The sequence below is a fragment of the Pristiophorus japonicus genome, chromosome 19, assembly GCF_044704955.1.
Source record: "Pristiophorus japonicus isolate sPriJap1 chromosome 19, sPriJap1.hap1, whole genome shotgun sequence".
Classification (NCBI taxonomy): domain Eukaryota; kingdom Metazoa; phylum Chordata; class Chondrichthyes; family Pristiophoridae; genus Pristiophorus; species Pristiophorus japonicus.
Window position 1 is genome coordinate 20017255 of NC_091995.1, and position 23429 is coordinate 20040683.

General features: G+C 46.5%; 1 protein-coding gene across 1 annotated transcript; it reads right to left on the reverse strand.

Moving 5' to 3' along the window:
* Positions 1 to 301: 301 nt before the first annotated feature.
* On the reverse strand, positions 302 to 14863 carry LOC139230385 (zinc-binding protein A33-like). The gene is made up of 6 exons (XM_070862214.1): positions 14453 to 14863; positions 14269 to 14364; positions 4044 to 4277; positions 2944 to 2966; positions 2729 to 2844; positions 302 to 981 (listed from the first exon to the last, which is right to left on the reverse strand). The coding sequence occupies exons 1-6, from the start codon at positions 14861 to 14863 to the stop codon at positions 431 to 433; spliced, it is 1431 nt and encodes a 476-aa protein (XP_070718315.1). The 3' UTR covers positions 302 to 430.
* Positions 14864 to 23429: the final 8566 nt, after the last annotated feature.

The following is a 23429-nucleotide window of genomic DNA, read 5'->3' on the forward strand; positions in this document are numbered from 1 at the left end:
CTCACCTGTAAAAGCTTTGCCATGTGTCGGATGGTCCCCTTTGTCGTGTACTTCCCCCTGGTGTTCTCTCTCACCCTAGTTCCTCTCTCCTGCCCCTCTTTACCTTTAACTTCCCAACTGGGGTCTGTGGTTCCCTTGCTGTATTTCTGCCCCTGTTTAAATGCTCTCTGTCTCTGCGCCCCGATGATTCTCGATCTTCTTGGGTTTTTATCTAATTTTACAGCAGTCTCTGGAACAGTTGCCACGAGTTTGTTCCACTGCACCGATTAAACAAACAAATCTCACCAACAAGACATTGTCACTCGGTTGTACCCGCCCTGACCTCAGGTGACATTGGGACCATCCGCACCACCTGTGACTGAGACCGACGACCATTAGTTTGCAGCTGGCAGGAGGCAGGTAGGCGGTGTGAAATTATGGGATGGACAGGTTAGTGACCTTTGACCCCGCAGATTGTCAGCGGTGCGGAGTTTTTCCCGCCGTCACTCTGTCCCGGACAGAAGATGGGAAAGAGTGTCTCAGTGAAAGTGTGGGTGAAGGTGTGGAGATGGGACATGTTGTCTGCATTGTAAAATGTCACCTGTCCACCCTCATAGTCCAGGAACACCCCGATCTTCCGGGGATCCCCACTCGGGGTGAGGGGTGTCCGTGACGGAGGGATGAGGGCAAAATAGCCAACATCGGGCAGCAGCCACACAGTCCAGTATCCAGCCTCAGGTGTGACCCAGATTCCCCCTTTCCTGTTAGCAGACTCTCGGGCCACTCCCACACCCCACTGTGTCTTGTTCCCCACATCCACCTCCCAGTAGTATCTCCCTGATGTGAATCCCTCCGATCCCAGGACAAAGGCCTTCACATCAAACCTCTCCGGGGTGTCAGGGAGCTCCTGCCGTTTGTCTCCGTCTCTCACACTTGTCCGGTCCTCAGACACGATGATCCAGGGATTCACTGTGTTCGGATCCAGAGTCAGAGAGGCTGGAGCTGGGGGAGAATTACCATAACACAGTGAGCAGTTTAGTTTGTTGCTATGATTGATTCAAACATTTTCCCTTTTTAAAGAGGCCATTCGGGGGATTCCCGGGAACTGCGGTATTTTTAAAGGGCTCCAGGTTCTGTTGGAACATAAGAACATAAGAAATAAGAGCAGGAGTAGTCCATACGGCCTCCTCGAGCCTGCTGCACTATTTAATACGATCATGGCTAATCTGATCATGGACTAAGCTCCACTTCCCTGCCCGCTCCCCATAACCCCTTATTCCCTTATCTGTTAAGAAACTGTCTGTCTCGGTCTTAAATTTATTCAATGACCCAGCTTCCACAGCTCTCTGAGGCAGTGAATTCCACAGATTTACATCCCTCGGAGAGAAGAAATTCCTCCTCATCTCAGCTTTAAATGGATGACCCCTTATTCTAAGATTATGCCCCATAGTTCTAGTCTTCCCGATCAGTGGAAACATCCTCTCTGCATCCACCTTGTCAAGCCGCCTCATAATCTTATATGTTTCGATAAGATCACCTCTCATTCTTCTGAATTCCAATGAGTAGAGGCCCAACCTACTCAACCTTTCCTTATAAGTCAACCCCCTCATCTCTGGAATCAACCTCGTGAATTTTCACTGAACTGCCTCGAAAGGAAGTATATCCTTTCGTAAATATGGAAACCAAAACTGTTCGCAGTATTCCAGGTGTGGCCTCACCAATACCCTGTATAACTGTAGCAAGACTTCCCTGCTTTTATACTCCATCCCCTTTGCAATAAAGGCCAAGATTCCATTGGCCTTTCTGATCACTTGCTGTGCCTGCATACTATCCTTTTGTGTTTCATGCACAAGTACCCCCAGGTCCCGCTGTACTGCAGCACTTTGCAATTTTTCGCCACTTACATAATAATTGCTCTTTGATTTTTTTTTCTGCTAAAGTGCATGACCTCATACTTTCCAACATTATACTCCATCTGCCAAATTTTTGCCCACTCACTTAGCCTGTCTATGTCCTTTTGCAGATTTTTTGAGTCCTCCTCATACATTGCTTTTCCTCCTATCTTTCTATCGTCAGCAAACTTGGCTACATTACACTCGGTCCTTTCTTTCAAGTTGTTTTGGGAATCTGCTCTGACCTGGGGGTTTACTGTTCTGGGAATCTGCTCTGATCTGGGGGTTTACTGTCCTGGAATCTGCTCTGACCCGGGGGTTTACACTCCTGGGGTCGCTCTGACCTCTGCTGACCACTGCGATCTGACCAGGAACTCTGCGGCCCCCGGTCCCCTGCTGTTCTCAGCGGCTGCAGAGTGACCCAGGGACCTTCAGAAACACACAGGGAATCGGCACCAGAGGCTACGGCAGGGCTTCCGAACGGAAGAGGGGGAAAGGTGCAGGCACCGGAAGGGAAGAGAGAAGGGAAAAGAAGAAAAAGTGGGGGAACTGCTGCAGACGGGAAGAGAGAACCCGGAGGAGGAGGGAAAATAACTTTATGTAAAAAAACGGCATCATTATATCCATAAATCTCAATAGACCCCAACACACAATCATGTCAATACTTAAGAAAAGTAAGGTTATCCCCACATGGTCACCATACACACTCCTTAATGCTGACTATAAAATATTGGCCAAGGTCCTGACCTCCAGACTAGACACGGACATCAGTGATCATTTAATCTGGGGTCTGGGAGCCGGTTTAGGCTCCTCTCATCTGGGTTTATAAATCAGGGAAAGGAATATAAGAGTTTTACCGGGGTTAATGGTGTCTATCATTTCTCTCCACGCTGTGTACTGTAAAGGGCCGTTGAACTTTCCGATCGACAGCTTGTCATCTGCCAATGATAGTTTATAATAATCCTCACCAGTCCTGTAAATATTAAACAGTTGATGTTATAAATTGACCATAAACACTTTGCTGAGTTATTTTACTAAATTGTGCAGAGTTTCAGTAAACAGTTTGTCCTACCTCCTCTTCTGACACGTTTCCTCCTGAAATCAATAAAACACAAATCTGAGTTGACGGAGACTGACCGTCTATATCCGGACAGCAGAAATTACACCCACATTGTTACAAGATGCTGATAATTCCCAATTCTCACTGCCGGGACCACACAGATAGAAAGAGGATATATTTGAAAACCGGACAGCAGAAATTTCATCAAAAATTATTAAAAGCATCTGAGAGAACAGTGGTGGGAAAAATACGGCTATAACTGGCCCGCCAAGTCGGGCATAAGATTGACTGAGGTGGGGAATTGATGCCGACACAGGCTCTAACAAGGGGACAGTTCTATTTCACAGCACTGAGTAACAGAGACCAGAAGATACCACATTTTCAACTTTTATCTTGGATTCATTTCCAAGCTGTATCGAATACATGTTGTGTATGTAAGATAGCATCTGACTACTATCTGAATTAATGTTTATGCAATGTTCCCTCTAATTGTATTTTTCGCACCCAGACTTTTCGATTTGCTGCTTGGCCAGCATCCTATACAGCCGCGCATGTGCAATATCTCTTCCAGCTGGCGAGCGGCCTGCGTGCATACGGGCGATTATTTCACGACCGTGCAGCCACGCGTGTTATGGGGAACATTGGTAGCCGGCCCTCAACATCTCACCAAAACTTATTAAGTGGCCCTCCAGCCCAAATAATTGCCCACCGCTGTGATAGAAAGAGCATGCAGTTGGAAAATCTGATTTGTGTTGTCAGGTTGTGGAACTGAACACCAGTCTCACTCAGAGACACAGTGACTCTCACACCCACCGTACCAGACACACCCACACACTCACACAATGTCACTGGACCAGGAATGTAATGTGAGCTCCAGGAGACTATTAATCTCTTGGGAACACAGAAATAATTACAAGCTAAGTATAAGATCAGGGCAACTTGTTCCCGGATCCTGCAGACAGTGTGGGAGCCGGTTAGTTCAGTCACAATAGCAGATCCACCCGGAATAGACAAAACAATTAGTTTGAATCAGTTTAGAATTTCTCAGCAAATGCTGCATTTATTTCGACATTGTCAGTTATTTTACAACTAACCCACAATATAATCCTCACCTTCAGAAATGTCAGCCCGTCTTGTTGCTCCATCCGTTTCTGCAACTTTGAAAGCTGCTCCTCAATAGAATTTAAATTCTTTTGAATTTCTCGAAGGTTTTTCTCCATTGTATTTACAATCCTCTCCTCTTCTCCCCTGAGATCTCTGATTAAACGCTGCTCTCTCTCAGTGAGAATCTGGTGCATTTTAGCGAACTCGGATGTGATGTGGGTCTGCAGACTGCTCGACTGTTCCTACCAAATGAAACATTATACGGTTTACACTAAATGTACCAAAAATCTACAAATCTCCAAATCTACAAATCTCCAAATCTACAAATCTCCAAATCTCCAAATCTACAAATCACACCAGATTTCAGAAGAGCAAACTTGACTAAAATGGCAGACGATTTGGAACGAGTAAATTGGCCAATCCGACTGGGTGGTGATGAGACCAATGTAGAATACAAATGGAAAATGTTTAAGAACATAAAAAATGTGGAAGACAAATGTACCTAAAGTCAAAAGAAGAGACTGTCCCATGAAAAATGCATGGTGGCTGACTGGTTATTTACAAAGACAAAGAAGATGTATTAAGAATGGTTTCTATAAATTAAAGTAATCTAATACTCAGGTAAACAAAGTTGAGTATAAGGAACAGCGATAGAACACAAAGGGCCCGGAATTGATGAACTCACCGCCCACTGCCGCCGACATTCCTCTGGAAGATCCGCCCAGTGCCACTTGCAATGTGGGCTGGAGCGGGCGCGAAGGGGGAACAACCCGCTGATGTCAGCGGACGGCCAAGTGGCACAAATGACCGTCCGCCCGCCGAGATACCAGATTGGTGCGGGCGGGAGTCGGCACCAGAACGGGGAAGGACCACTGGCTGGAGGCTGGTCTGTCCCCGACGGTAAGTATGAAGATGCTGAAAAAAAGGTGAGTAAACATTTTTTAGTTCCACAGCGACTTACCTCAATGGGGTCCCCTGAAGGTCTTCCGTTTTTTTTTTCCTGATGATTTTTCTTTGCAATTCTTTGACCCTCCGTGGGCCCAACTCCATCCTCGGCGGCACTTGGGCAGTAAGCACCTTTGCCGCCGAGATTGGGAGCTCCCGCCGACTGCCGCCCAGATTGACAGCGTATGTCCCTCATTTGACGTCCGCCGCCCATTGAAGGACCTTCACGATGAAAACCCCGCCCAAAGTACCGTCAGGTACCTCGGCGGCCATCGGCGGTCCTTTGGGTAGCACTCGAGCGAGCGGGGTCCTTCACCAATTTCTGGCCCAATGGCTGCTATTCGATCAGCTGGAAGGATAATGGAAAAGAGGATGGTAGACAATTGTGGAAATGATGGGGAAAGCTTTTTGAGTTATGGGAAGAGTCAGAGAACTGTCAACGACGGTACTGGGTCGTTGAAGGATGTTCAAGGACAGGTCACCAAGGACTCACTGCGTATTGCAGAAATATTAAATAAGTATATATTAAATAAGTTGAGGAGGGAGCGGCAGCATCATCGAGGAGCCAGCTCCTGCAGCTGCAGCAGGGAGAGAAGGCAAAAAAGAAGTAAAAAGAAATTAAAGTGTGTCATCACAGCCAAGGGGGCAAGTGATTGGCTGGTGATTGGTGAGCAGTTTTTCTTCTTTTTCTTTTCCTTTATCAGTAAGAAACCTTTGGCATTGTTGCCAAGCTAAATTAATTTAAGGGTTAAGTAATGGCAGGAGAGCCCAGACCCATGCCATGCTCCTCCTGTGCTATGTGGGAAGTCAGGGACGCTTCCAGTGATGACTACATGTGCAGGAAGTGTATCCAGCTGCAGCTCCTGACAGACTGCATTGCGGCACTGGAGCTATGCATGGATTCACTCTGGAGCATCCGCGATGCTGAGGATGTCGTCAATAGCTCGTTTAGTGAGTTGGTCACACCGCAGGTAAAGGTTACTCAGGCAGATAGGGAATGGGTGACATCAGGCAGAGCAGTGGAAGGAAGGTACTGCAGGTGTCCTCTACGGTCATCCCCCTCCAAAACAGGATGCTGTTGGGTGCTGTTGGGGTGGATGACTCATCAGGGGAGGGCAGCAGCAGCCAAGTTCATGGCACCATGGGCGGCTCTGCTGCATAGGAGGACAGGAAAAAGAGTGGGAAAGCTATAGTGGTAGGGGATGCTACTGTAAGGGGAATAGATAGACGTTTCTGCGGCCGCAATCGAGACTACAGGATGGTATGTTTCCTCCCTGGTGCAACGGTCAAGGATGTCTTGGAGCGGCTGCAGGGCATTTTTGAGGGGGAGGGTGAACAGCCAGTTGTCGTGGTGCATATAGGTACCAACGATATAGGTAAAAAAACGGGATGAGGTTCTACAAGCTGAAGTTAGGGAGCTAGGAGTTAAATTAAAAAGCAGGACCTCAAAAGTAGTCATCTCAGGATTGCTAACAGTGCTACGTGCTAGTCAGAGTAGAAATTGCAGGATAGCTAAGATGAATACATGGCATGAAATGTGGTGCAGGAGGGAGGGATTCAAATTCCTGGGACAGTGGAACCGGTTCTGGGGGAGGTGGGACGGTCTGCACCTGGGCAGGACCGGAACCAATGTCCTAGGGGGAGTGTTTGCTAGTGCTGTCGGGGAGGGGTTAAACTAATATGGCAGGGGGATGGGAACCTATGCAGGGAGACAGAGGGAAGTAAAATGGGGGCAGAAGCAAAAGATAGAAAGAAGAAAAGTAAAATTGGAGGGCAGAGAAACCCAAGGCAAAAATCAAAAAGGGCCACATTACAGCAAAATTCTAAAGGGACAAAGTGTGTAAAAAAGACAAGCCTGAAGGCTCTGTGCCTCAATGTAAGGAGTATTCGTAATAAGGTGGATGAATTAACTGCGCAGGCAGCTATTAACGAATATGATATAATTGGGATTACGGAGACATGGCTCCAGGGTATCCAAGGCTGGGAACTCAACATCCAGGGATTTTCAAAATTCAGGAAGGATAGACAGAAAGAAAAAGGAGGTGGGGTAGCGTTGCTGGATAAAGAGGAAATTAAGGCAATAGTAAGGAAGGACATTAGCTTAGATGATGTGGAATCTGTATGGGTAGATCGGCAGAATAGCAAAGGGCAGAAAACGCTAGTGAGAGTTGTGTACAGAACTCCAAACAGTAGTAGTGAGGTTGGAGACAGCATCAAACAGGAAATTAGGGATGTGTGCAATAAAGGTACAGCAGTTATCATGGGTGACTTTAATCTACATATAGATTGGGCTAACCAAACTGGTAGCAATACAGTGGAGGAGGATTTCCTGGAGTGTATTAGGGATGGTTTTCTAGACCAATATGTTGAGGAACCAACTAGAGGGCTGGCCATCCTAGATTGGGTGATGTGTAATGAGAAAGGACTAATTAGCAATCTTGTTGTGTGAGGCCCCTCGGGGAAGAGTGACCATAATATGGTAGAATTCTTTATTAAGATGGAGAGTGACACTGTTAATTCAGAGACTAGGGTCCTGAGCTTAAGGAAAGGTAACTTTGATGGTATGAGACGTGAATAGGCTAGAATAGACTGGCGAGTGATACGTAAAGGATTGACGGTGGATAGGCAATGGCAAACATTTAAAGATCACATGGATGAACTTCAACAATTGTACATCCCTGTCTGGAGTAATCATAAAATGGGGAAGGTGGCTCAACCGTGGCTAACAAGGGAAATGAAGGCTAGTGTTAAATCCAAGGAAGAGGCATATAAATTGGCCAGAAAAAGCAGCAAACCTGAGAACTGGGAGAAATTTAAAATTCAGCAGCGGAGGACAAAGGGTTTAATTAGGAGGGGGAAATAGAGTATGAGAGGAAGCTTGCTGGGAACATAAAAGCTGACTGCAAAAGCTTCTATAGATATGTGAAGAGAAAAAGATTAGTGAAGACAAACGCAGGTCCCTTGCAGTCAGAAACAGGTGACTTTATAACAGGGAACAAAGAAATGGCAGACCAATTGAACAAATACTTTGGTTCTGTCTTCACAAAGGAAGACACAAATAACCTTCCAGAAATACTAGGGGACCGAGGGTCTAGTGAGAAGGAGGAACTGAAGGAAATCCTTATTAGTCAGGAAATTGTGTTGGGGAAATTGATGGGATTGAAGGCTGATAAATCCCCAGGGCCTGATAGTCTGCATCCCAGAGTACTTAAGGAAGTGGCCCTAGAAATAGTGGATGCATTGGTGGTCATTTTCCAACAGTCTATCGACTCTGGATCAGTTCCTATGGACTGGAGGGTAGCTAATGTAACACAACTTTTTCAAAAACGAGGGAGAGAGAAAACGGACAATTATAGACCGGTTAGCCTGACATCAGTATTGGGGAAAATGTTGCAATCAATTATTAAAGATGAAATAGCAGCACATTTGGAAAGCAGTGATAGGATCGGTCCAAGTCAGCATGGATTTATGAAAGGGAAATCATGCTTGAGAAATATTATAGAATTTTTTGAGGATGTAACTAGTAGAGTGGACAAGGGAGAACCAGTGGATGTGGTGTATTTGGACTTTCAAAAGGCTTTTGACAAGGTTCCACACAAGAGATTGGTGGGCAAAATTAAAGCACATGGTATTGGGGGTAATGTATTGACATGGATAGAGAACTGGTTGGCAGACAGGAAGCAGAGAGTCGGGATAAATAGGACCTTTTCAGAATGACAGGCAGTGACTAGTGGGGTGCCGCAGGGCCCACTGCTGGCACCCCAGCTATTTATAATATACATCAATGATTTAGATGAAGGAATTGAGTGTAATATCTCCAAGTTTGCAGATGACACTAAGCTGGGTGGCAGTGTGAGCTGTGAGGAGGATGCTAAGAGGCTGCAGGGTGACTTGGACAGATTAGGTGAGTGGACAAATGCATGGCAGATGCAGTATAATGTGCCAGCTAGGGACTGGAAGACCAGCAGGAAGAGCAGTGCAAAGAAGGTAGTGCAGGGGTCCCCTGCGGCCATCCCCCTGCAAAACAGATACACCGTTTTGAGTACTGTTGAGGGGGATGACTCATCAGGGGAGGGCAGCAGCAGCCAAGTTTATGGCACCGTGGCTGGCTCTGCTGCACAGGAGGGCAGGAAAAAGAGTGGGAGAGCGATAGTGATAGGGGATTCAATTGTAAGGGGAATAGATAGGCGTTTCTGCGGCCGCAACCGAGACTCCAGGATGGTATGTTGCCTCCCTGGTGCAAGGGTCAAGGATGTCTCGGATCGGGTGCAGGGCATTCTGAAAAGGGAGGGTGAACAGCCAGGTGCACATTGGTACCAACGATATAGGTAAAAAAAGGGATGAGGTCCAACGAGACGAATTTAAGGAGCTAGGAGCTAAATTAAAACGTAGGACCTCAAAAGTAGTAATCTCGGGATTGCTACCGGTGCCACGTGCTAGTCAGAGTAGTTCAGATGAATACGTGGCTTGAGCAGTGGTGCAGTCGGGAGGGATTCAAATTCCTGGGGCATTGGAACCGGTTCTGGGGGAGGTGGGACCAGTACAAACCGGACGGTCTGCACCTGGGCAGGACCGGAACCAATGTCCTAGGGGGAGTGTTTGCTAGTGCTGTTGGGGAGGAGTTAAACTAATATGGCAGGGGGATGGGAACCAATGCAGGGAGACAGAGGGAAACAAAAAGGAGACAAAAGCAAAAGACAGAAAGGAGATGAGTAAAAGTGGAGGGCAGAGAAACCCAAGGCAAAAAACAAAAAGGGCCACTGAATATAAAGGGGCTGCAGGAGGGGTCAAAACTAAAAATTATGGTTTAAAAACGAGTATTAAAACACTCTACCTAAACGCACGCAGCATTCGAAATAAAGTAAATGAGTTGACGGCACAAATCATTACAAATGGGTATGATTTGGTGGCCATTAAAGAAACATGGTTGTAGGCTGGCCAAGACTGGGAATTAAACATACAGGGGTATCTGACGATTCAGAAAGATAGACAAGAAGGGAAAGGAGGTGGGGTAGCTCTGTTAATAAAGGATGATATCAGGGCAGTTGTGAGAGACGATATTGGCTCAAATGAACAAAATGTTGAATCATTGTGGGTGGAGATTAGAGATAGTAACGGGAAAAAGTCACTGCTGGGCGTAGTTTATAGGCCCCCAAATAATAACTTCATGGTGGGGCGGGCAATAATCAAGGGAATAATGGAGGCATGTGAAAGAGGAACGGCAGTAGTCATAGGGGATTTTAACCTACATATCGATTGGTCAAAACAAATCGCACGGGGTAGCCTGGAGGAGGAATTCATAGAATGCATACGGGATTGTTTCTTAGAACAGTATGTAACAGAATCTACAAGGGAGCAAGCTATCTTAGATCTGGTCCTGTGTAATGAGACGGAAAAATAAATGATCTCCTCGTAAAAGATCCTCTCGGAATGAGTGATCAAAGTATGGTTGAATTTGTAATACAGATTGAGGGTGAGGAAGTAGTGTCTCAAACGAGCATACTATGCTTAAACAAAGGGGACTACAGTGGGATGAGGGCAGAGTTGGCTAAAGTAGACTGGGAACACAGACTAAACGGTGGCACAATTGAGGAACAGTGGAGGACTTTTAAGGAGCTCTTTCATCGCAACAAAAATATATTCCAGTGAAAAAGAAGGGCAGTAAGAGAAGGGATAACCAGCCGTGGATAACCAAGGAAATAAAGGAGAGTATCAAATTAAAGACCAATGCGTATAAGGTGGCCAAGGTTAGTGGGAAACTAGAAGATTGGGAAAATTTTAAACAACAGCAAAGAATGACTAAAAAAAGCAATAAAGAAAGGAAAGATAGATTACGAAGGTAAACTTGCACAAAACATAAAAACAGATAGTAAAAGGTTTTACAGATATATAAAACGGAAAAGAGTGACTAAAGTAAATGTTGGTCCCTTAGAAGATGAGAAGGGGGATTTAATAATGGGAAATGTGGAAATGGCTGAGACCTTAAACAATTATTTTGCTTCGGTCTTCACAGTGGAAGACACAAAAACCATGCCAAAAATTGCTGGTCACAGGAATGTGGTAAGGGAGGACCTTGAGACAATCACTATCACTAGGGGGGTAGTGCTGGACAGGCTAATGGGACTCAAGGTAGACAAGTCCCCTGATCCGGATGAAATGCATCCCAGGGTATTAAAAGAGATGGCGGAAGTTATAGCAGATGCATTCGTTATAATCTACCAAAATTCTCTGGACTCTGGGGAGGTACCAGTGGATTGGAAAGCAGCTAATGTAACACCTCTGTTTAAAAAAGGAGGCAGACAAAAGGCAGGTAACTATAGGCCGGTTAGTTTAACATCTGTAGTGGGACAAATGCTTGAAACTATCATTAAGGAAGAAATAGCGGGACATCTAGATAGGAATAGTGCAATCAAGCAGACGCAGCATGGATTCATGAAGGGGAAATCATGTTTAACTAATTTACTGGAATTCTTTGAGGATATAACGAGCATGGTGGATAGAGGTGTACCGATGGATGTGGTGTATTTAGATTTCCAAAAGGCATTCGATAAGATGCCACACAAAAGGTTACTGCAGAAGATAGAGGTACGCGGAGTCAGAGGAAATGTATTAGCATGGATAGAGAATTGGCTGGCAAACAGAAAGCAGAGAGTCGGGATAAATGGGTCCTTTTCGGGTTGGAAATCGGTGGTTAGTGGTGTGCCACAGGGATTGGTGCTGGGACCACAACTGTTTACAATATACATAGATGACCTGGAAGAGGGGACAGAGTGTAGTGTAACAAAATTTGCAGATGACACAAAGATTAGTGGGAAAGCGGGTTGTGTAGAGGACACAGAGAGGCTGCAAAGAGATTTGGATAGGTTAAGCGAATGGGCTAAGGTTTGGCAGATGGAATACAATGTCGGAAAGTGTGAGGTCATCCACCTTGGGCAAAAAAACAGTAAAAGGGAATATTATTTGAATGGGGAGAAATTACAACATGCTGAGGTGCAGAGGGACCTGGGGGTCCTTGTGCATGAATCCCAAAAAGTTAGTTTGCAGGTGCAGCAAGTAATCAGGAAGGCGAATGGAATGTTGGCCTTCATTGCGAGAGGGATGGAGTACAAAAGCAGGGAGGTCCTGCTGCAACTGTACAGGGTATTGGTGAGGCCGCACCTGGAGTACTACGTGCAGTTTTGGTCACCTTACTTAAGGAAGGATATACTGGCTTTGGAGGGGGTACAGAGACGATTCACTAGGCTGATTCCGGAGATGAGGGGGTTACCTTATGATGATAGATTGAGTAGACTGGGTCTTTACTCGTTGGAGTTCAGAAGGATGAGGGGTGATCTTATAGAAACATTTAAAATAATGAAAGGGATAGACAAGATAGAGGCAGAGAGGTTGTTTCCACTGGTAGGGGAGACTAGAACTAGGGGGCACAGCCTCAAAATACGGGGGAGCCAATTTAAAACCGAGTTGAGAAGGAATTTCTTCTCCCAGAGGATTGTGAATCTGTGGAATTCTCTGTCCAAGGAAGCAGTTGAGGCTAGCTCATTGAATGTATTCAAGTCACAGATAGATAGATTTCTAACCAATAAGGGAATTAAGGGTTACGGGGAGCGGGCGGGTAAGTGGAGTTGAGTCCACAGCCAGATCAGCCATGATCTTGTTGAATGGCGGAGCAGGCTCGAGGAGCTAGATGGCCTACTCCTGTTCCTAATTCTTATGTTCTTATGTTCTTATGTATAAATGTGAGGTTATCCACTTTGGTGGCAAAAACATGAAGGCAGAATATTATCTGAATGGCGGCAGATTAGGAAAAGGGGAGGTACAATGAGATCTGGGTGTCATGGTACATCAGTCATTGAAAGTTGGCATGCAGATACAGCAGGCGGTTAAGAAGGCAAATGGTATGTTGGTCTTCATAGCTAGGGGAATTGAGTATAGGAGCAGGGAGGTCTTACTGCAGTTGTACAGGTCCTTGGTGAGGCCTCACCTGGAATATTGTGTTCAGTTTTGGTCTCCTAATCTGAGGAAGGACGTTCTTGCTATTGAGGGAGTGCAGCGAAGTTTCACCAGACTGATTCCCGGGATGGCAGGACTGACATATGAGGAGAGACTGGATCGACTGGGCCTGTATTCACTGGAGTTTAGAAGAATGAGAGGAGATCTTATGGAAACATATAAAATTCTGACGGGACTGGACAGGTTTGATGCAGGAAGAATGTTCCCGATGTTGGAGGAAGTCCAGAACCAGGGGTCACAGTCTAAGAATAAGGGGTAAGCCATTTCGGACTGAGATGAGGAGAAACTTCTTCACTCAGAGAGTTGTTAACCTGTGGAATTCCCTACCCCAGAGAGTTGTTGATGCCAGATTGTTAGATATATTCAAGAGGGAGTTAGATATGGCCCTTACGGCTAAAGGGATCAAGGGGTATGGAGAGAAAGCAGGAAAGGGTTACTGAGGTGAATGATCAGCTATGATCTTATTGAATGGCGGTGCAGGCTCGAAAGGCCGAATGACCTACTCCTGCACCTATTTTCTATGTTTCTATGTAAGTACTTTGCATTGGTCCTCAATCCTGAAGATGATGCTCGACTATTAGAATTGAATATTTAATAATAAAACGAGTAATATTAACATAGATGAACAGATTGTAGTAGATCGAATTAAGAATCTGAAAATAGATAGAGCAGTCGGGCAGGATGATAGCCACCCGGGGGTCCTCAGGGAGATGGGACACGTGCTGTGCGAGCCCCTAGCCCATATTTCAATAGCTCACTGCACTCTGGGATGGTTCCCATAGACTGGAAGGAGGCTAATGTAGTCCACATCTTTGAAAAAGGTGACAAGACAGACACGGGTAACTACAGGCCCATTAGTTTGACATCAGTAACAGAAAAGATACATAAGGGCATCATTAGGGATACAATACATGATTGCTTGGATAGAAAGGGACATATTAGGGACCCACAACATGGATTCATAAAGAGATGATGGGCCGAAATTGCCCCCCGACGAAAAAGTGCCGCACTCCACACCAACTGAAAAAATAAACAAAGAGCTGAATATCGATCAAGTCTCTCCCCACCCCCAATCCAATGCCATCGCTCCGAGTCATCACAACATCCCTCTCCTTCAGTTAAAGGGGAGGGCCGCTGAGAGCTCTTCATGGGGTTTGCCTGTTGGAGGCCCAGCCAAACCGTTGGCCACCATTGTCGGGCCGACCTCGGAAACCCGTTCCCGCTGAGAACTAACTAAACTAACCGAGATCCCAGAAAATCAGCACAGGGAGACCTTACCCTAACTCCGGAAATCTGCCATTTCTGTTTCCCTTCCGTTTCTAGAACCGCCGATTTCTTCTCTGTGAGAGATTCTAAAGAGGATTTCAGCTGATCCTGGGATTGGGAGAAAATCACAGAATGAAAGGGCCGGACTATGAAAATGTGATAAAATAATCAGGTGATAAAATCTGTTCCATTTTACCTTGTAGATTTCAACAGCTTCTTTAATCGACATGAAGTTGTGAGATTTGTGTTCCCGCGAAACTATACAAGTGTAACAGATCAGTTTCTTGTCAGTTTCACAAAACAGCTTCAGTTCTTCCTGATGTTCCTCACAGTGAGGTTTATTTTCCTTCTCTCTCGGATTCAGGGTTAATTTTCGAGCTTTCTCCGACAGACTCACCAAGACCCGACTGGTCCTGAGGTTTCTTTCCAGAAACTCCTCTCTACATTCCGGGCAGGAGTTTGTCTCCTTCTTTTCCCAACACCGTGTGATACAGGAGCGGCAGAAGTTGTGTCCACAGTCCAGTGAAACCGGATCGGTGAAGTATTCAAGACAAATGGGACAAGTTACCTCCTCAGTCCAACTCTCGGGCTGCTGCTTGGAAACCATGTTAACACTCAGCACTTCCTGATTCAACCCACTTTCAGTTTCAATGTTGCTGAGCTCCAGCTGGATCCTGTCACTAGGTGACGCTGCTGGACAATATTTCTCAACCAAGGATTTTTGTAAGTTTCCTGAAAAAGATTTTGTTGCGGGAAAACTGTGCATTTGCTTTCTGTGCAGTGAAGGGCCGTATTAAACAAACCGATTTACTCTGTGCATCAGTTTAATGTTGTATGGAGGCAGGAAACATGCTCTAAAGGTGTAGAAATAATTGCTCTGATCTCAAATGTTTGCAGATGACATGAATATGTCAGAAACTGATAATTATCCTGGATTTGTTAAACTATTTAATTGCACCATCCTCCATACATTGATGTGCTTTTTATTACAGTTTATTGATTTAATGTGAGGTTTTGGGGGATGTGCCGTTATGTTGCTCCACATGTTGGCCCAGATTTGAAGTTTGGAGCCACCTCTGGTCATATTTCAGGCCCGGGCAATCTGAAAGTGAGAGGTGGGCGGACTGGGCGGAGTCTTGCTGAATTCCCGGGGAGTGGGGTACATCGGGTGGGGGGAAGAAGGCAGCCTCCTAACTGCTGGAAACACATTCTTGTGCTCAATTCTCACTGCAGCTGGTGGTGTCCGGGCACGGCCGTGCTACAGGAGCGCTTGTACAGACCTGGAACTATCGAATCCCTAAAGCCCCTCTCTTTATCCGTGCAGATGTTGGTCTGAGCAGCCACCGTTATCCGTGCAGATGTTGGTGTGTGCTTCCTACAGCTGGTGACTGCCCCCATTAAACCCCGAATGACTGTATCCCCCTCTCTCCAATTGTGCAGGTCCCGGTGTGTGTCCCTTACAACCGGATCCACCACAATTATCTGCCAAGTGCATTGTGGAACAACCCACTCTGCAGGGACCGAGCGAGACCCAGTGTGAGCGGATGTTTGGGGCGGTTTTCTCCTTCGTTCTTAGCCGCAGGGCCATGGGTCTGTTCAGCTCAGGGGAGACTCTTAATCTGATTTTAAAATACATAACCATAGATAAATAAATAAATCAATGGATGCTATTCTGGAAATAAAACAGAAACTAATTATTTAAAAATTAAGACTAGTCCAATTAATTTGGCTCTGATGCTTTTGTCTTGATTCTCGTACAGACTGTTTTAAAATCAGAAGTTGTGTTTGATTTGTGGTAAATATGTAAACGTGCTCCGTGACACAGTTTTGTGTGGTTCAGAAGGTGAGTGAAGAAATGATCGATATATTACTGACATTAGCCCAGGATGGGGGCAGGCTCCCACGGTCCTGGCGATCTGTTCTGGTCCTGGATACACAAACATAAACAAAACCAAGACAGGCCAGATAATGAGAAAGTCCCTGGATGATCCGTGTCTGACCGTTACAGTATAATAATCCCACATTAAAGGGGAGCTTTGCAATGAAGGGCTAACCTGAGAATAGTTCAGAAAGGTACAGCTTTCATCGTACAATAATTGGTAAACCGTTTTACATGTCTGACTGTACACAATGTGGTAAATAGCATCAAAATACAGTTTGCTGTAATTTACAAGTTTTACCTCACCTGAGCCAAGCTGACACACTTGTCTTCATGCATCACACCCATGTACTCTACAACGCTGTTATTAAACGACTCACCTCCCTGCACCTTTCCCACCTTTAAAAGCTTCCTGAGAACCTGCAGCATTAACTATGGGCCTTGGCTCATTTACCCCAACTCTTCTCACCCACTCATCAATGTTTGCAAGCCCTTGAAATATTTTGCTACATCACTGGAGTTGTTTGCAAATACCTTGTTCTATTTCTACTTTTATATAATCAAAACCTTTGTGTATTTTTTAAACATTCATTGGATGTGGGCATCACTGGCAAGGCCAGCATTTATTGCCCATCCCTCACTGCCCTTGAGAAGGTGGTGGTGAGCCGCCTTCTTGAACCGTTGCAGTCCGTGTGGTGAAGGTGCTCCCACAGTGCTGTTAGGGAGGGAGTTCCAGGATTTTGACCCAGCAACAATGAAGGAACGGCGATATATTTCCAAGTCAGGATGGTGTGTGATTTGGAGCGGAACATGGAGGTGGTGGTGTTCCCATGTACCTGCTGCCCTTGTCCTTCTAGGTGGTTAAGGTCGTGAGTTTGGGAGGTGCTGCCGAAGAAGCCTTGGCGAGTTGCTGCAGTGCATCTTGTAGATAGTACACACTGCAGCCACGGTGTGCCGGTGGTGGAGGGAGTGAATGTTTAAGGTGGGGATGGGGTGCCGATAAAGCGGGCTGCTTTGTCCTGGATCGTGTCGAGCTTCCTGCTTGTTGTTGGAGCTGCACTCATCCAGGCAAGTGGAGAGTGTTCCATCACACTCCTGACTTGTGCCTTGTAGTTTGGGGAGTCAGGAGGTGAGACACTCACCACAGAATACCCAGCCTCTGACCTGCTCTTGTTGCCACACTTTATGTGGCTGGTCCAGTTAAGTTTCTGGTCAATTGTGACCCCCCAGGACGTTGATGGTGGGGGATTCTGGGACGGTAATGCCATTGAATGTCAAGGGGCGGTGGTTAGACTCTCGCTGTTGGAGATATTCATTGCCTGGCACTTGTTTGAGAGTAGACTGATGGGCGGTTTTGGCTGGATTGGATTTCTCCTGCTTTTGTGGACAGGACAGTCGGCGAGAGGCGGGAGCAGCGAGGTGAGGCCTATAAAGGCCCCGCGGGTGTTCCACAGGCAGTCGGCGAGAGGTGGGAGCAGTGTGGTGAGGCCTATAAAGGCCCAGCTTGTGCAGCTCCAGCCGGGAGAAAAAGCAGAAAAGAAGTAGAAAGGAATCAAAAGGTGACGTCACAATCAAATGGGTAAGTGATTGGCTGGTGATTGGTGAGTAGTTTTTCTTTTTCTTTTTTATATCAGTAAGTACCCTGTAACAGTGTTGTCACCAATTTAAGTGTATCTCAGGGTTAAGTCATGGCAGGAGAGCTCGGTCACGTGATATGCTCCTCCTGTACCATGTGGGAACTCAGGGACACTTCCGATGTCCCTGACGACTACATCTGCAGGAAGTGTATCCACCTCCAGCTCCTGACGGTCCGCGTTGTGGAATTGGAGCTGAGGGTGGATTCACTCTGGAGCATCCACGATGCTGAGAATGATGTGAGTAGCACGTGTAGCGAATTGGTCTTACCGCAGGAGAAGGGTCCACAGCCAGCTAGGGAATGGAAGACCAGCAGGAAGAGTAGTGCAAGGAAGGTAGTGCAGGGGTCCCCTGTGGTCATCCCCCTGCAAAACAGATACACCGCTTTGAGTGCTGTTGAGGGGGATGACTCATCAGGGGAGGGCAGCAGCAGCCAAGTTCATGGCACCGTGGCTGGCTCTGTTGCACAGGAGGGCAGGAAAAAGAGTGGGAGAGCGATAGTGATAGGGGATTCAATTGTAAGGGGAATAGATAGGCGTTTCTGCAGCTGCAACCGAGACTCCAGGATGGTATGTTGCCTCCCTGGTGCAAGGGTCAAGGATGTCTCGGAGCGGGTGCAGGACATTCTAAAAAGGGAGGGAGATCAGCCAGTTGTCGTGGTGCGCATTGGTACCAACGACATAGTTAAAAAAAGGGATGAGGTCCTAAGAAACGAATTTAAGGAGCTGGGAGCTAAATTAAAAAGTAGGACCTCAAAAGTAGTAATCTCGGGATTGCTACCAGGGCCACATGCTAGTCAGAGTAGGAATTGCAGGATAGTGCAGATGAATACATGGCTTGAGCAGTGGTGCAGCAGGGAGGGATTCAAATTCCTGGGGCATTGGAACCGGTTCTGGGGGAGGTGAGACCAGTACAAACCGGACGGTCTGCACCTGGGCAGGACCGGAACCAATGTCCGAGGGGGAGTGTTTGCTAGTACTGTTGGGAAGGGGTTAAACTAATATGGCAGGGGGATGGGAACCAATGCAGGGACACAGAGGGAAACAAAAAGGAGACAAAAGCAAAAGACAGAAAGGAGATGAGGAAAAGTGGAGGGCAGAGAAACACAAGGCAAAGAACAAAAAGGGCCACTGTACAGCAAAATTCTAAAAGGACGAAGGGTGTTAAAAAAACAAGCCTGAAGGCTTTGTGTCTCAATGCAAGGAGTATCCATAATAAGGTGGATGAATTAACTGTGCAAATAGATGTTAACAAATATGATGTGATTGGGATTACAGAGACGTGGCTCCAGGATGATCAGGGTGGGAACTCAACATCCAGGGGTATTCAACATTCAGGAAGGATAGAATAAAAGGAAAAGGAGGTGGGGTAGCATTGCTGGGTAAGGAGGAGATTAATGCAATAGTTAGGAAGGACATTAGCTTGGATGATGTGGAATCTATATGGGTCGAGCTGCAGAACACCAAAGGGTAAAAAACGTTAGTGGGAGTTGTGAACAGACCTCCAAACAGTAGTAGTGATGTTGGGGAGGGCATCAAACAGGAAATTATGGGTGCATGCAATAAGGGTGCAGCAGTTATAATGGGTGACTTTAATATGCACATAGATTGGGCTAACCAAACTGGAAGCAATACGGTGGAGGAGGATTTCCTGGAGTGCATAAGGGATGGTTTTCGAGAGCAATATGTCGAGGAAGCAACTAGGGGGGAGGCCATCTTAGACTGGGTGTTGTGTAATGAGAGAGGATTAATTAGCAATCTCGTTGTGCGAGGCCCCTTGGGGAAGAGTGACCATGATATGGTGTAATTCTGCATTAGGATGGAGAATGAAACAGTTAATTCAGAGACCATGGTCCAGAACTTAAAAAAGGGTAACTTTGAAGGTATGAGGCATGAATTGGCTAGGATAGATTGGCGAATGATACTTAAGGGGTTGATTGTAGATGGGTATTGGCAGACATTTAGAGACTGCATGGATGAACTACAACAATTGTACATTCCTGTCTGGCGTAGAAATAAAAAAGGGAAGGTGGCTCAACCGTGGCTATCAAGGGAAATCAGGGATAGTATTAAAGCCAAGGAAGTGGCATACAAATTGGCCAGAAATAGCAGTGAACCCGGGGACTGGGAGAAATTTAGAACTCAGCAGAGGAGGACAAAGGGTTTGATTAGGGCAGGGAAAATGGAGTACGAGAAGAAGCTTGCCGGGAACATTAAGACGGATTGCAAAAGTTTCTATAGATATGTAAAGAGAAAAAGGTTAGTAAAGACAAACGTAGGACCCCTGCAGTCAGAATCAGGGGAAGTCATAACGTGAAACAAAGAAATGGCAGACCAATTGAACAAGTACTTTGGTTCGGTATTCACTAAGGAGGACACAAACAACCTTCCGGATATAAAAGGGGTCAGAGGGTCTAGTAAGAAAGAAGAACTGAGGGAAATCCTTATTAGTCGGGAAATTGTGTTGGGGAAATTGATGGGATTGAAGACCGATAAATCCCCAGGGCCTGATGGACTGCATCCCAGAGTACTTAAGGAGGTGGCCTTGGAAAAAGCGGATGCATTGACAGTCATTTTCCAACATTCCATTGACTCTGGATCAGTTCCTATCGAGTGGAGGGTAGCCAATGTAATCCCACTTTTTTAAAAAAGGAGGGAGAGAGAAAGCAGGGAATTATAGACCGGTCAGCCTGACCTCAGTAGTGGGTAAAATTATGGAATCAATTATTAAGGATGTCATAGCAGCACATTTGGAAAGAGGTGACATGATAGGTCCAAGTCAGCGTGGATTTGTGAAAGGGAAATCATGCTTGACAAATCTTCTGGAATTTTTTGAGGATGTTTCCAGTAGAGTGGACAAGGGAGAACCAGTTGATGTGGTATATTTGGACTTTCAGAAGGCTTTCGATAAGGTCCCACACAAGAGATTAATGTGCAAAGTTAAAGCACATGGGATTGGGGTCGGGTGCTGACATGGATTGAGAACTGGTTGTCAGACAGGAAGCAAAGAGTAGGAGTAAATGGGTACTTTTCAGAATGGCAGGCAGTGACTAGTGGGGTACTGCAAGGTTCTGTGCTGGGGCCCCAGCTGTTTACACTGTACATTAATGATTTAGATGAGGGGATTAAATGTAGTATCTCCAAATTTGCGGATGACACTAAGTCGGGTGGCAGTGTGAGCTGCGAGGAGGATGCTATGAGGCTGCAGAGTGACTTGGATAGGTTAGGTGAGTGGGCAAATGCATGGCAGATGAAGTATAATGTGGATAAATGTGAGGTTATCCACTTTGGTGACAGATTAGGAAAAGGAGGTGCAACGAGACCTGGGTGTCATGGTATATCAGTCATTGAAGGTTGGCATGCAGGTACAGCAGGCGGTTAAGAAAGCAAATGACATGTTGGCCTTCATAGCGAGGGGATTTGAGTACAGGGGCAGGGAGGTGTTGCTACAGTTGTACAGGGCCTTGGTGAGGCCACACCTGGAGTATTATGTACAGTTTTGGTCTCCTAACTTGAGGAAGGACATTCTTGCTATTGAGGGAGTGCAGCGAAGGTTCACCAGACTGATTCCCGGGATGGCGGGACTGATCTATCAAGAAAGACTGGATCAACTGGGCTTGTATTCACTGGAGTTCAGAAGAATGAGAGGGGACCTCATAGAAACGTTTAAAATTCTGATGGGTTCAGATAGGTTAGATGCAGGAAGAATGTTCCCAATGTTGGGGAAGTCCAGAACCAGGGGTCACAGTCTAAGGATAAGGGGTAAGCCATTTAGGACCGAGATGAGGAGAAACTTCTTCACCCAGAGAGTGGTGAACCTGTGGAATTCTCTACCACAGAAAGTTGTTGAGGCCAATTCACTAAATATATTCAAGAAGGAGTTAGATGAAGTCCTTACTACTAGGGGGATCAAGGGGTATGGCGAGAAAGCAGTAATGGGGTACTGAAGTTGCATGTTCAGCCATGAACTCATTGAATGGCAGTGCAGGCTCGAAGGGCCGAATGGCCTACTCCAGCACCTATGTTCTATGTTTCCATGAGGACATACCTGGGCAGTTTTCCACATTGTCGGGTAGATGCCAGTGTTGTAGCTGTACTGGAACAGCTTGGCTAGAGGCGCGGTTAGTTCTGGAGCACAAGTCTTCAGCCCAACAGCCGGGATGTTGTCGGGGCCCATAGCCTTTACTGTATCCAGTGCGCTCAGCCGTTTCTTGATATCACGTGGAGTGAATCGAATTCACTGAAGCCTGGCTTCTGTGATGGTGAGGACCTCAGGAAGAGGCTGATATGGATCACCCACTCGGCATTTCTGGCTGAAGATGGTTGTAAACACTTCAGCCTTGTCTTTTGTACTCATGTGCTGGGCTTGGCTATCATTGAGGATGGGGATATTCATGGAGCCTCCTCCTCCCGTCAGTTGTTTAATGGTCCACCACCATTCACGACTGGATGTGGCAGGACTACAGAGCTTTGATCTGATCCGTTGATTGTGGGATCACTTAGCCCTGTCTATCACATGCTATTACCACCTTTTTAACATGCATGTAGTCCTGTGTTGCAGCTTCCCAGGTTGGCACCTCATTTTTAATATGTCGGATGCTGCTCCTGGCGTGTTTTTCTACACTCCTCATTGAACCAGGATTGTTGTCCTGGCTCGATGGTAATGGTAGAGTGAGGGATATACCGGGCCATGAGGTTACAGATTGTGGTGGAATACAATTCTGCTGCTGATGGCCCCCAGCACCTCATGGATGCCCAGGTTTGAGCTGTAGATCTGTTCTAAAGCTATCCCATTTATCACGGTGGTGGTGCCACACAACACGATGGAGGTTGTCCTCAGTGTGAAGGTGAGATTTTGTCTCCACAAGGACTGTGCGGTGGTCACTGCTATCACTACTGTCATGGACAGATGTATCTGCGACAGGTAGGTTGGTGAGGACGAGGTCAAGTAGGTTTTTCCCTCGTGTTGGTTCTCTCACCACCTGCTGCAGGCCCAGTCTGGCAGCTATGTCCTTCAGGACTCAGCCAGCTCGGTCAGTAGTGGTGCTACCGAGCCACTCTTGGTGATGGACATTGAAGTTCCCCACCCAGAGTACATTCTGTGCCCTTGCTACTCTCAGTGCTTCTTCCAAGTGGTGTTGAACATGGAGGAGTACTGATTCATCAGCTGAGGGAGGGCGGTAGGTGGTAATCAGCAGGAGGTTTCCTTGCCCATGCTTGACCTGAAACCATGAGACTTCATGGGGTCCGGAGTCAATGTTGAGGACTCCCAGGGCCACTCCCTCCCTCCCGTATACCACTGTGCTGCCATCCCTGGTGTGTTTGCCTGCCGGTGGGACAGGACATACCCAGGGATGGTGATGGAGGAGTTTGGGACATTGGCTGAAAGGTATGATTCTGTGAGTATGACTATGTCAGGCTGTTGCTTGATGAGTCTGTGGGACAGCTCTCCCAATTTTGTCACAAGTCCCCAGATGTTGGTGAGGAGGACTTTGCAGGGTCGACTGGGCTGTGTGAGCTGTTGTCGTGTCTGTGGCTGGTGCTGAGGTCGGTACCGGGTGGCCCCGTTTTATTCTTATTGTTTCTTGTAGCTGTTTTTTACAACCGAGTGGCTCGCTGGGCCATTTCAGAGGGCAGTTAAATGTCAACCACATTGCTGT